Source organism: Equus quagga, chromosome 11 (genome assembly GCF_021613505.1).
Source record: "Equus quagga isolate Etosha38 chromosome 11, UCLA_HA_Equagga_1.0, whole genome shotgun sequence".
Taxonomy (NCBI): Eukaryota; Metazoa; Chordata; class Mammalia; order Perissodactyla; family Equidae; genus Equus; species Equus quagga.
The window spans coordinates 98,665,181-98,678,566 of record NC_060277.1 but is presented as its reverse complement, the minus strand read 5'-3'; the positions used below and the strand labels follow the sequence as shown (position 1 = coordinate 98,678,566).

The following is a 13,386-nucleotide window of genomic DNA, read 5'->3' as shown; positions in this document are numbered from 1 at the left end:
GGTGACTTTTCACTATATACTTTTATTTCTTTTTGAATTTTGAACCACACAAAAATATATTGCCATTTAACAAAGTGAAATAACTGAACCTATAATTAAGGAGAAAAATCTTTCCACGTGAGAACTAATGGACCGTTTTATGCATTCTATATGATATAATCAACTAAGAAATCAGATAAACATTCAAATTCCGATCTATACAAGTGAAACCTACACAAAGTTAAGCATCTTAAAAGAGAGCTGAAAGCTATCAAGTCTGCCACACTCAACATACTGATGAAGAAGAAAATTCAAATTAAAAAAGACAGCCTGACCTTTGGGAAGTTGGCAGAAAAACTAGGGGCAGCATCCAAGACTACACATGGCTGAGATGTTTGGACCCACGACTGTCCCCATTTGTTAGGTTCATGAAGAACTTAAATTACTCATCCCAAAGTCCTAGAAAATAGCCAGTTCCCCACCATCAAAGCAATAGCTACTGAAATTTGATAAAATTAGACTTGTTATGAATAGAGGATTAAAAACACAACTGCATTTCAACTTGGTGACTGAATTTAACAACTGTGAATAGGGAAGGCAAAAGAAATGCTACCAGGGAATGAGGACATAAAACCTCTAACAATTTGGGCTCCGTGACGGTTAATCTTATGTGTCGACTTGACTGGGTCCTGGGGTACCCAGATATTTGGTCATATTATTCTGGGTGTGTCTGTGAGGGTGTTTAGACTGGGTAGAGCAGACTGCCCTCCCCAATGTGGGTGGGCCTTGTCCAATCCACTGAAGGCCTAAACAGAACAAAAAAGAGCAGTAAGAGAGAATTCACTCTCTCCGCCTGACTGCCTTGGAGCTGGGACATCAGTATTTTCCGGCCTTTGAACTGGAACTTACAGCACTGGCTCTCCTGGGTCTCCAGCTTGCCAACTGAAGATCCTGGGACCACTCAGCCTCCATAACCATGTGAGCCAATTCCTATATAATAAATCTCATATATATAAAATATACACATACACATACATACACATCCACCCACCCATCCACCCATCCTGCTGGTTCTGTTTCTCTGGAGGACCTAATACAGGCTTCTGAGTGCCCACTACCTTCCAACCACAGAACTAAGCATTTTACAAAATTAATCTCACTTAAGCCAAATGATCCAGCACAGTAGGTATTATCTCCATTGTACAGATGAGGAAATTTAGACAGAAAAGATGACTTAACTTTCCCAAGGTTTCATAGCAGAGTGTGTTTCAAACCCATGTTTTCTAGTTTTATTAATGATGAGGAAATGCAATAGTTTGGCTAATACGGCAAGTGCCAATCCAAGATAAACGGACACTCAGAGTATCAAAAAGTATATTGTCTGCAATGGATTGAAACACAAAGATATCAAAATCTGAGTCATCATGTAGTTCCTGGGGTATCAAGTTGTTTCTCTGAAAACCCATAAAGGGAAAGAATTAAGCATTTTTCCTGCCTTTCTTGTATAAACTATATTTCAGAGAAACCAAAGATGTGAGGAAGGAATCCTTTGTTTAGAAGCATTTCAGCTAATAAATGCAGATGGAATGACAAGATCTAGAAAAATCACCATTTTGTAACTCCTGATGAAATAATGGGTCTAGGCAATTGTCTTCACAGATGCCAAAACCATTAGGTGAAAGGTTAACGGGGAACTTTATTTCGGGGGAATTAGGCTGATATCATCTGAACCCACTTAGCATCATGAAAGTGTGACCACCAAACTTCTGTGTTAAATGTGATACAACAGGAAGTACTTAGCATCACTTATGAAGCATTCTTGCCCAGAAAATGAACCAGAATTTAATCAAGCCTCTAGGATAAACTACCATTTTGCAGGATATCCATAGATAAACAAGTTAAATGACACCACAATAATCAGCCAAATCCAGAATGTGGGACAAACATCTAAAAGATGGCACAGAAGAAAAGGGAGGGGTTACCTGCTATAGAATAAGAGACCAAAGCAGCTTATCAATGAAACGCATTGTGGGAACTCTGATTCCTGATGCACACACCAAACATGGAGAGGACATACCTGATACAACTTGAATAAGGACTGGGTACTAGATACTAAAGAATTAGTATTAATTTTGGAGGTGTGATAATGGCATGTAGATTATGTTAAAAAAAAAAAAGAATTTATCAGTTTGAAATCAATACTGAAGGATATATGAATAACAGGCATCATGCCTGGAATTGCTATAACATACTCTGGGCAAATTGTTAGTTAACTGTTGAAGCTGGGCAATGGGCACACGGGGCTTGCTTATGTATCCTCTCTCTTTTCGTAAATGTTTAAAATTTTCCACTAACAAAAGTGAAAAAAAAAGATAAACATACTATTTTGAGGAAAGACACTCTAAAATCTATAGGCTAAGAAAATAACTCCAAATAGAGTTAAGTGCCAGAGGTAATAGCTAAAACAATGATATAAAATATAAAAGGACAGGGGCCGTCCCGTGGCTGAGGGGTTAAGTCCACGCGCTCCTCTTCGGCAGCCTGGGATTTTGCTGGTTGGGATCATGCTCATCAGGTCATGCTGAGGCAGCATCCCACATGCCACAACTAGAAGGACCCACAACTAAAAATACGCAACTATGTACCAGGGGGCTTTGGGGAGAAAAAGGAAAAATAAAATCTTAAAAAAAAAAAAAGTATATATATATTTATAAAGGGACAGTCGACTTGGGTATTTGGTCTGAAAGGACTGATAAATATGTGTTTACTATGAAACACATGCAATGAAAACACCATCAGTAGTAGAATCTTCAAAATTAAAAGACTCCAGGGGCCGGCCCCGTGGCCGAGTGGTTAAGTTCGCATGCTCCGCTTCAGCGGCCCAGGGTTTTGCCAGTTTGGATCCTGGGTGCAGACATGGCACCGCTCATCAAACCATGCTGAGGCGGCATCCTACATGCCACAACCAGAAGGACCTACAACTAGAATATACAACGATGTATTGGGGGGCTTTGGGGAGAAGAAGGAGGAAAGAAAAAAAGAAGATTGGCAACAGATGTTAGCTCAGGTGCCAATCTTTAAAAAAAAAAAAAGACTCCAAATAAATTCTAAAATGAGTACACAGATGCCATATGGTTATGATTTTACATAAGAATCAGGGTGTAAAAACTATGTGAACAGTTTACAGATATTTTGATAGGCAATATTCTGTAAGGTATCACTTATCCAAAATAGAATCAATGAAAAAAACTGAGATTGATAGGGAAGTGGGAAACACTAAAACCCCAACTTTTAAGAAACCAATGATAAGGAACTAAGGTAACGATCTGGGACATTCAGGCCTATTCATGTACTTGTAGAATAGGAGGGCAGCAGGGAGGGACTGTGGCCACATAAGAAGCTGGAATTTGGGGTTCCAGCCATCCCTGTTCATCTCTTTCTCTCCAGAGGAATGATTTTTTTATTTTTTATTTTTTAAAGATTGGCACCTGAGCTAACAACTGTTGCCAATCTTTTTTTTTCCCCCTGCTTCTTCTCCCCAAATCCCCCCAGCACATAGTTGTATATCCTAGTCTTGGGTCCTTCTAGCTGCGGCATGTGGAACACCTCCTCAGCATGGCCTGATGAGTGGTGTCATGTCCGCGCCCAGGATCTGAACCAGTGAAACCCTGGGCCACTGAAGCGGAGCGGGTGAACTTAACCACTCGGCCACGGGGCCGGCCCCAAAGGCATGATTTTTAGATATTCTCAACAGGTTTAAAAAAGTTTACTGAATTCAAATTCTTCAAAAACTGTACTTCACCTAAGGCACATGCAACTCTCAATTAACCAAAAGACAAAATTCATCAGGATAACTATTTTGTAACTATTTTGGATTAAAAGGAATTTCCTATGTAGGACATTCAAGTCCAAGTACTTTCTCCAGAAAGGCAGGGACCATCTCTCAAAAAGAAAGCTCCCCAGTAAGTGTGAGTCATCAGAAGAGAAGGAATGACTGACATCCACATAAAGCAGAGCACTACAAGGTTTGCTTCGAGCATCCATCTTTAGATGCATTTAATATAAACAGTTTCAAGGCTATACAGACAGGATAACCTTTACCTTGGGTGTTCTGGAAATAATGTCGCCACAAAGGTCTGATTTTGTCCTGGCCACCGACATCCCAGACTGTGAAGCTGATGTTTTTATACTCTACTGTCTCCACATTGAAACCTAAATTGAGAAAATGGAGAAAACTTTTAAGACTTTCGCTGGTTGAAGAATTCAAAATAATGTCAGCTAACATTTGGACAGTACTTTTATTTTTTTTTTTAAAGATTTTATTTTTTCCCTTTTCTCCCCAAAGGCCCCCGGTACATAGTTGTATATTATTAGTTGTGGGTCCTTGGACAGTCCTTTTAATTCACAAAGATCTATAGCTTACAAAACAAAATATGGCAGTCAGCTTGCTCTTCCATTGGTCATGAGAGATGTCTCAAACCTTCTCTACTCTCTCCAGTCTGCAACCTCACACCTCCCCTCTCTCTCAAATCTTACAGCACACGTCAGAGCAAACAGAAGCCATTAATGGGACCGACTCCCCACTTCCCACCACAAAATGTGGAAACCTCCCTACATCTTCACCCACACTTTTCTCCCTCCCTCTTGGAACAGAAGAGGACAACTGTCTAAGGCTGATTCCATCCACCTGTGTGCCGGATGCAATCCACCCACACTGTCTGGAATCTTTTACTATTGCTATTCTCTCCCCTAACTGAAATCTCCAAACTGCTCTTCTCAGCATGCTTGTCTTTTACATCTTTCACAAAAAACTCTTCCTTGACTCCACTTCTTCACCTGCTACCATCCTCTATTTCCCCTTTTAAAGTCAAACTTCTCTAAGACTTCAGCTCCATTCACTGTGCCTCCTTCGCCACCTCTCGCCCAACAAACAGCGCTGTAGTTTCACTTCACCAGTTGTAGCTGGTCCGCCAAGGTCCGCAGTGATCACCATGTCAATGAATCCAACCCATGCTCCTCAGTTCTTTGTAATTTGATTTTATCTTTATCTTTTGTAATTTAATTTGATTGACACTACTGCTGACTCCCTCCTAGAAACTCTTCCCGGGCTTCCCATTTCCCTTCTATTTCTATGGCTGCAGCTGCCCAGTCTCCTCAGTGAGCTCAGCCACATTTAATCCATCCTTAAATCATGGAGTTCCCACAACACTGTCCTGCCCCATCCATTCTCCTCTTTCCACACTCCCTCACTCCTAGGGCTTCATTACCTTCTTTGTGCCAACAACTCTCAAATTTATGAAACCGGGGGCCAACTTGCTTTAACCATACTCATTTGTTTACAAAAGTAGTTAGATAATGCATTACTAAAACCCGCCCTATAGATAACATCTCTGACGCTTGGGTCACCATGGTAACGAGTGGAATACTTGAGGTTTTCAGGAACTGAGAGTTGACTCCTTGTCCAGTTTAGGCTGGTTGAGACCACCAACTCATCAACCGGGCCTGTGCAAGTGCTTGACAAGTGACCTTTTTGACATCAAGGAGCTAAAAACTCCTTGGTAACACTGCCATTTTGTGAACACGCATCCTTGAAGAGGCATGAAGCTTAACTGCGTGTGCACAGATCATCAGTTACCTCACTTCTCCTTACCTCCAATCATCTGTTCCCACACTTCAGACCGCCCCGCCCCCTTATCCTATAAATATCCCAGTCCCCATTTTCAAGGAGACGGATCTGAGATTGATTCTCCCACCTTCTTGCCTGGCCACCTTGTGATTAAATCCTTTCCCTTTGCAAACTTGTCATCTTGGCGATTGGCATAATCGTGTGGCGGGCAAAGAGAACCTGGTTTGGTAACATTCACATTACCCCAACCCAGATCTCTCTTCTGAGCTTCAGGCTCATAACGCGACCTTCTAGCCAACATCTTTGGTTAGATGTCTCAAAGGCTCCATTAAGGCAGGATGTGAAAAACTGAACTTAAAGTTTTCAACCTGCTCCTTCAACCCTTCAGCCTGCTCCTCTCCTAGTCAGCCCTACATTGACTTCCTTCCACAAGCTGGAAATGTGGGAGGCATCCCTGACACTTCGACTCTCTCACCCCCAAAAACCTCATTACCAAATCTGATCAGTTCAACCTCCTAAATATTTAAGTCACCCTAACCTAAGAAACCATCATTTCTAGCCCCAATTACTCAAACAGCCTAACTTATCTGCCTATAAGCCACTCTTCCGCTCTCCATCCATTCACCGTTTTCTAATCAAAGTTAGCAAAAACACACAATGTGGTCATATCACTTCTCTACACATTTATGTTTGATTGAAACATTAAAAATAAGGGGGGGGGGGGAAGAAGAATCTCTCCTTGCTTCTCACCCCCAAATCCCAAACATGACTGTCAAGGCCCACCACAACCTGGGCCTGCTCACTTTCCAGGCTCGCTTTGAGTCATGCCTTGTTTTAGTGGAGGACACTCACAACAGGGCAGCAATCTAAATTCTTGCTAAATGTATAAATGTATACTTTCACAAATTCAATGCCATTCCAATCCTAAAGTGATGGGGAAAGGTGAGGGAGAGACAGGAAACTTAGCAAAATGACCTTAAATTTAACCTGGAAAAATAAGCAAGTAGGCATAACCAGGAAATCTCTGAAAATGAATAACAGATTATTTTTAAAGATATTATCAAACCCTAGTAATGTGTGAAGTAAGTGAATACAAATGAATACAACAGGGAGTTGTCCAGAAAGAGGCACACATACCCCTAAGAATTTAGCATATGACAAAGTAGGGCGCTGGCATAAAGTAAATAAATGGCACTGGACAAATGTCTACCCCTGCACATGTCCAATACATACATGGCTATTTGGATTTAATTAAAGTTAAATAAAATTAGCAGCTCAGCTCTTCAATCACACTAGCCACATTTTAAGTGCTAACAGCCACCTGTGGCTAATGGCTACCATACTGGACAGCACAGACAGAATATTCCCATCACTGCAGAAAGTTCTATTGGACAGCACTGGCCCCTACTCATCTGAAAAATATAGCTAAATCCCTACCTGACTCAGAGAAAAAGAAACTTCAAATGGATAAAATATTTAAATGTTTTAAAAATGAAATAAAAATAACCCATAAAATTAGCAGAAGAAAATATTGGTGAATACTTTTATGATCGTGCAGTAGGGAAGACCATTCTCAAAATGATAACAAAACTAAAAAAAGAAAAAAACTAATAAATTTGGCTACTAATAATTTTTAATTTCTATGTAGCAAAACACAGAAAAACAAGGTTGAAAGACAATCAGCCAGGAAACAACACGTGACAAGAGTTGTTCCTGACCCACAATGTCCTTTGAGACAGATAATGGTGACCTGGGTTTGGTTACTGGGCAAAGACCTACACCTCTTGTCAGCAGCTATGCTGTGGCTGCGACCCACATACAAAGAGGAACACTGGCACAGATGTTAGCTCAGGGCAGATCTTCCTCAAGCAAAATGAAGAAGATTGGCAACAGATGTTAGCTCAGGGTGAATCTTGCACACCCCAAAAAAAAAAGTCACAGAAGAACAAATACAAATGGCCAATGGAACATTTGAATATATTCACTAATAATAAAAGAAATCCCAGCCAGCCCCATGGCTGAGTGGTTAAAGTTCCATGCACTCTGCTTCTTGGGTTCAAGGGTTTGGATCCTGGGTGTGGACCTATTCCACTCGTCAGCCATGCTGTGGAGGCATCCCATACACACACACACACTAAAACAGAGAAGGATTGGCACAGATGTTAGCTCAGGGCTAATCTTCTTCAAGCAAAAAAAGAGGAGAACTGGCAATGGATGTTAGCTCAGGGCAAATCTTCCTCACCAAAAAAAGAAAGAAAGAAAGAAAGAAAAAGAAATCCCAATAGAAGTCAGTGTTTTTTCCTTTTCAGACTGGCAAATCCCCCAGAGAAATGAACACTTTTTATAGTTGGTGACACAACCTTTTTGGAGAGCAGTTTGGCAACGTACATTAGTTTTAACATAGCAATCTCTCCTCCAGGGATCACTGCAAGGAGATAAAGTACATGTTTGTAAAAACATTAAAAATGCTCACTTCAGCATCGTTCACAAAGAACCACCGAAATAACTTAATCATCCATCACTGGAGATTTGTCAAAAATACAGCCACATAATGGAATACCATCAGTTACTAAAGTTTGGTGTTGATCTGTATCAGTTATTATTTAAGCCCCAAAACTTAGTAGGTTAGAACAGCGATTCCCCACACACACAATTCTCTAGGCACCTGGGCTTCCTCTTGCAGCTGCGTTCAGCTGCTGACTCCAGTGGCTGGGCCGGGCCTCTCTCTCCAGGTGGTGTTCTTCTCTCAAGCACTGAGCTTCCTCATATGGTGGTATCAGTGTTGCAAAAGGGCAAGCCCCAAGGCACAAGCGCTTATCGAATCTCTGAATTACATTTGCTGATGTCCCCTTGGCCAAAGCAAGTCACGTGGCCAAGCTCAGCACTGCTGTGCCAGGGGACTGCACAGGGTGTGACTACTGAGGGGCATGATTCACTGGGGGTCATTAGCTTAACAATCCACCACAAGATCCTTACGCAAATTCATTCACCAAATATTTCCTGAACATCTACTATGGGCCAGGCGTTTTGCTAGGCACTTTGGGACAGTGGTGAACAAGACAGACATGATTCCTCCTCTTATTTAAGCTGTGGGGAGGAAGAGAAACAGTGAGCAAGCAATGATAAATGTGTTGACAGTTACCAAGAAGTTCAAGTTGCTATGGCAACTTATAACAGGGGAAAACCAGGCCAACGGGTCAGGAAAGGTGTCCCTGAGAAATAATGTTTAAACTGAGACCAAAAGAATGAGCTGGCATTAGCTACATAAAGGGGGGAGGGGGCTAAGGAAGAAGACAGGAAAGCATTCCAGAGAGGGGAAATGACACAGAGATCCAAACATATTGTCTAACGCACAGTAAGTTGGAAAACAGCACGAATATGATTTTACAAACATATTCATCAAAATCTTAACAGTAGAGTGTTTTTCACACTTGTTTATGTTTTTCTGTATGTATGACATTATGGAAGCAGGAATTATTTTTATAATTGGAGAAAACCAAGCAATTATGCTATTTTCATTTTGGACTAATAACATTTTTTTAAATTGTGGGTATGAACATTTTCTCCATCTGGTTTCCTCCTCCTTCAAATGTTGCAATCTCTGAAGCTACTGCCCACGTTCCAAGTTGATCATTTGGTTCCTGTGCCTCACCCAACATTCAGAACACCACTGCTGTTCCCACGCCATCCGGTGGAGCCTATTCGCACTCAGGACTTTGCATCTAGAGGGGTTCACAAGGCAAAGATTTAAGTTCTGTCAAAACTGCCTTTGGGGGCTGGCCCCGTGGCCGAGTGGTTAAGTTCGCGCGCTCCGCTGCAGGCGGCCCAGTGTTTCGTTGGTTCGAATCCTGGGTGCAGACATGGCACTGCTCATCAAACCACGCTGAGGCAGCGTCCCACATGCCACAACTAGAAGGACCCACAACAAAGAATATACAACTATGTACTGGGGGGCTTTGGGGAGAAAAAGGAAAAAATAAAATCTTAACAACAACAACAAAAAAAACAAAACTGCCTTTGCAAAACCCTTCACTAGCCCAAAAACACAGAGCTGGTTCACAGTAATAGCTACGCTGCCAGACTGCCCTTCAGCAGTGGAACAAAGCAGACTCCGCAGCTGGACACGGGCTCGAATAGTTGGCTTGAGCCAGAGTGAAGAAAAAATCCACACTGCATCTTTCACCACTAGGAGCACACTCGGTGTGGAGAGACGCTTCCACTTAGGAGGCCAGCTGGAATGAAGACCGGCTGAGGAGGCAGCAGCAGGTCCCCAGCTCCCAGCCCTGGCTCAGGCTGGGACATGCGCTCATGGAGAGGAACAGAGGGCATAACTGCCCGCACTATTTTTAATCATTACCGTTTTCTTTTTCGCCAAGCAGATAGCATTAAATTTGCTTAACCCAAATGCATTGGAATGACGCCCCTGTAAACCAGGCAATATACTAGAGATGCCAGGGAGCAACCAGGAAAGTATATATGACCTGGTTTGGGCCTCAGAAAGTTTATCTTCTTGGGATGGATAAGATTTTCAAAAAGAAACAGTCAATAAGAAACATGTAAAAGTATAACAGACTAAACTGTAAACTGGTCTTGTCACAGGTCGTTAACATACCTATTGTAGGGATGGTAGTGACAATCTCTCCCAGCTTCAGTTTATACAAGATGGTGGTTTTTCCAGCTGCATCCAAACCCACCATAAGAATCCTCATCTCTTTTTTCCCAAATAGACTTTTAAACAGTTTTTCAAAAACGTTCCCCATTGTAACTGTTACCTGAATGAAAAGAAAGGCAAGTCAAGTAACTGCTCTTTGCAGAAATACAGAAACAACATACATAAAATATGTCTCCATTAGACATGGCTCCCTAATAAAATTTAAACAATTTTTAGTTTGGTCAATAAGGAGCAGTGTGTCTTGTTTTCAAAGAGAAACTCAACTAGGCCTTCTGATGCCTTGCCAGAAAATTCTCTTTTCCACTGCAGCATCCAAGTGGGATATGTGGAAACACAGTCTCAGTGCTACCACTATGGTGGCAGCCTTTAGTCACCTTAAGTATAGAAGCAATGCCACAACAAGTACATTTAAACTCTTGAAAGGAGAACTTACAAAGCAGAAATCCAGTTTATTTGACACAATGTAAGGAAAAGTCCTTAAGGCAAATGAAGTATCAATTATCTCTTAGAAATTTAGTAGCTGCCTTTGGCTAGCAGACAGTACCAAGAGCCAGATTGGTAACCTAAAAAACTTCAGAGGTGAGGAAATATGGTGTTGAGAAACTGCAGTGCTAACAGAGAAAGTGATCAGGCAAAGAGCTGAGGAAATATCATAGCAATCCAGTGTTGACCATCACTTTACACTCAATCCATTTTTTTAACTTTTTATTGAAATGTAATTTACATACAGATATAAACATACATGGCAACTGTACAGTTCAATGAAAAGTCATGAACCAAATCAAAAAAAGATGATTACCAGCCGCTCAGAACTCCTCGTGCCCCCTCCCAGCATTACCCCCCAAAAGGCAATCACTATACTGACTTCTAACAGCATAAATGTTCAATATTTTATTTTTCAGTAGAGCGCATGATAGATTCTATAAAGGAAGGCAACAGTAGAGACAGACTAGCTTTGCAGAAACTTACAGTCTTTTCTTTTAACAGATCAGCCTGTTTGAAGTGTGAGCTTCACATTCTAATTAAAGACTTAAAAGCAGTACTCTGTCTACACCTCTAACCAAGCTCCTGGAAGTCTATAAAGATTCTTCAAACAGCAACAAAAAAAAATCCTTGTTCCAAAGACTACGATTTTCCTTTTAAACTGCTAACCAAAGGAAAACTTTACTCCTGGGCAGAGCAGGGGGAAGATGCAACAAGGACAGCCCATCTCCCATTCATCCACACCCTAGAGACCTTAGAGAGGGTGTCACCAAATTCCAGAGGGCTCACCTCTGGAATTTAACCGTTTCCCACAGTAGTTTAACATCATGGACGATGTCCAAGCACACAGCATTCCATTGTACGGCCAGAGAAAAGGGGCAGAGCATTTATCCCGGACATAAAGGAGATACAGGTGAACTGCTACACCCAAAGAATGATGAATGCTTTCATCATTCACAGAAGGTCCATACAGAAAGTATATACAAGTCCAGTGCAGGGCAGCACTCAAAATCTTGCTGGGCGACAAAACTAGAGATTCCTTGTCTTTGTTTCCCAAAAGACACAAATCTCACAGATGAGAAAAATCGTAAGGAACGTGCTGGGGGAGGGAAGGTACTTCACACTGAGATGTCCTTCGAGGCAAACACTCGTGTGATCGCCCCTCCCAACACACACTGTACGCCTCCCAGGTTCTCCTCCCGCTTCTCTTTCCCTCTTCTTCCTACTCCTTGGCCAGAGGCACCCAGACCCCGCTGCGCCGCTGGAGACCCCTGGAAAACGCCGCCGCCGAGCCCGACGCCTCTTCGGACGCCCACCCTCCCCGCCGCCAGCACCAGCCGGCCGTCGGGGAGACGCGGCGGTGAGACTTCCGGGGCACGAACGAGAGCGGGTGGTCAGGAGGGCGTGCGCGGCGGGCAAGCAGGCACGCAGAGCCCTCGGGGAAGGCCTCCGAGCGCCCCTTCTGCCCGGCCGCTTCCCCTCGCCCTGCGGACCCTCGGGACAGCGGAGGGCCCCGCGGCGGAGGCGCCAAGCCTCTCTCAGTTCCCCGCAGCCCCCGCCCCGCAGAGGGCGGAGAAGGGACAGGGAGCCCAGCCGCTTTCCGCAGGCCACCCGCTGCTCTCTCGCGTCCCGCCCGCCGGCAGTGCGGAAACCCAGCCAGGCCTTGGGTGCCGCCACCTCTCCTCCCCATCCCGCCACTCACCTGTCCCCAAACAGAGCACGGGTCCCAACACCTCTGCCTTTAGGATTTCGGCGTCTCTCCGCAAAATGGCGACAGACTCGGGGGCGGGAACAGCAACCAACCAATCACCCACCGCCTCTTGGAGCTTTTGTGCCAATGAGCTCGAAGTCTCGTGAGTGACGACACGCCTGGCCAATGCACAGGACAATAACAGCCAGGGAGGGAGGAGGCCCGCCCCTGGCGACCTTGGCGACGGCACGAAGCTCTGGAAATGCCGGGTGCATCTTCCAATGATAGCTCACCGCGTCCCGGCGAGACACGCCCACGTGCCCCGCCCCAATACGGCGCGCGACCAATCCAAAGAGCAGAAGGATTTCCGATTTACTCCGCCAATCAACTGGGAAAAATCCCCTAGATTCAACTAACCCCGGGAGCATTCGGGCCAACCGGGTGGGGACCTGTGGGCAGGGCCAAGTTCTGAGAGATATTTAAAGAAATTTGCCGCGGTTGAACTAAAAGTAGAAACTAGTTTGGGCGGTGTTCAGTGTAGGAAATACCCAGACACCGGCACCGAAATTAGGCATAAGGAAGGTTTCCTATTCAGTCTGAAGCTAGGCTGCCGCCCTGCTTCCAAACAGATTTTCAACAGTTGGGGAAAATACTAGCCACCTGCACCTTCGTTGAGACGTCTCAGTACCACAGTCCTCACTTCCTGAGAAATGCTCTCAATAACTCCGCCGCTTAAACGCCAACTTGGTTAACTAAAAAGATTACAAACGCTTGTAAGTGGTACATAACCGTACATAACAGTGAATAATAAAAAAAAACTAACGTCTGTTGAACGCGTAATATACTCCAGGAAATATGTCAAGGACTTCACCTGCATGACCATAACGCCCCGTGAGTTAGAAACTATTATCGTTCCCATTTTACAAAGAGGAAAAT

General features: G+C 43.5%; 1 protein-coding gene across 1 annotated transcript in view; it reads right to left on the bottom strand.

Moving 5' to 3' along the window:
* LOC124247680 (ADP-ribosylation factor 2) overlaps positions 1-12,611 on the bottom strand; it is a 19,458-nt gene extending 6,847 nt beyond the window's left edge. Inside the window, exons 1-3 of the mRNA XM_046677206.1 lie at positions 12,463-12,611; positions 10,218-10,377; positions 4,081-4,191 (exon numbers count right to left, since the gene is read on the bottom strand). Of these exons, the coding sequence (XP_046533162.1) occupies positions 4,081-4,191; positions 10,218-10,365 (259 nt within the window). The 5' untranslated portion in view covers positions 10,366-10,377; positions 12,463-12,611. The remainder of the gene's footprint in view (positions 1-4,080; positions 4,192-10,217; positions 10,378-12,462) is intronic.
* Positions 12,612-13,386: the final 775 nt, after the last annotated feature.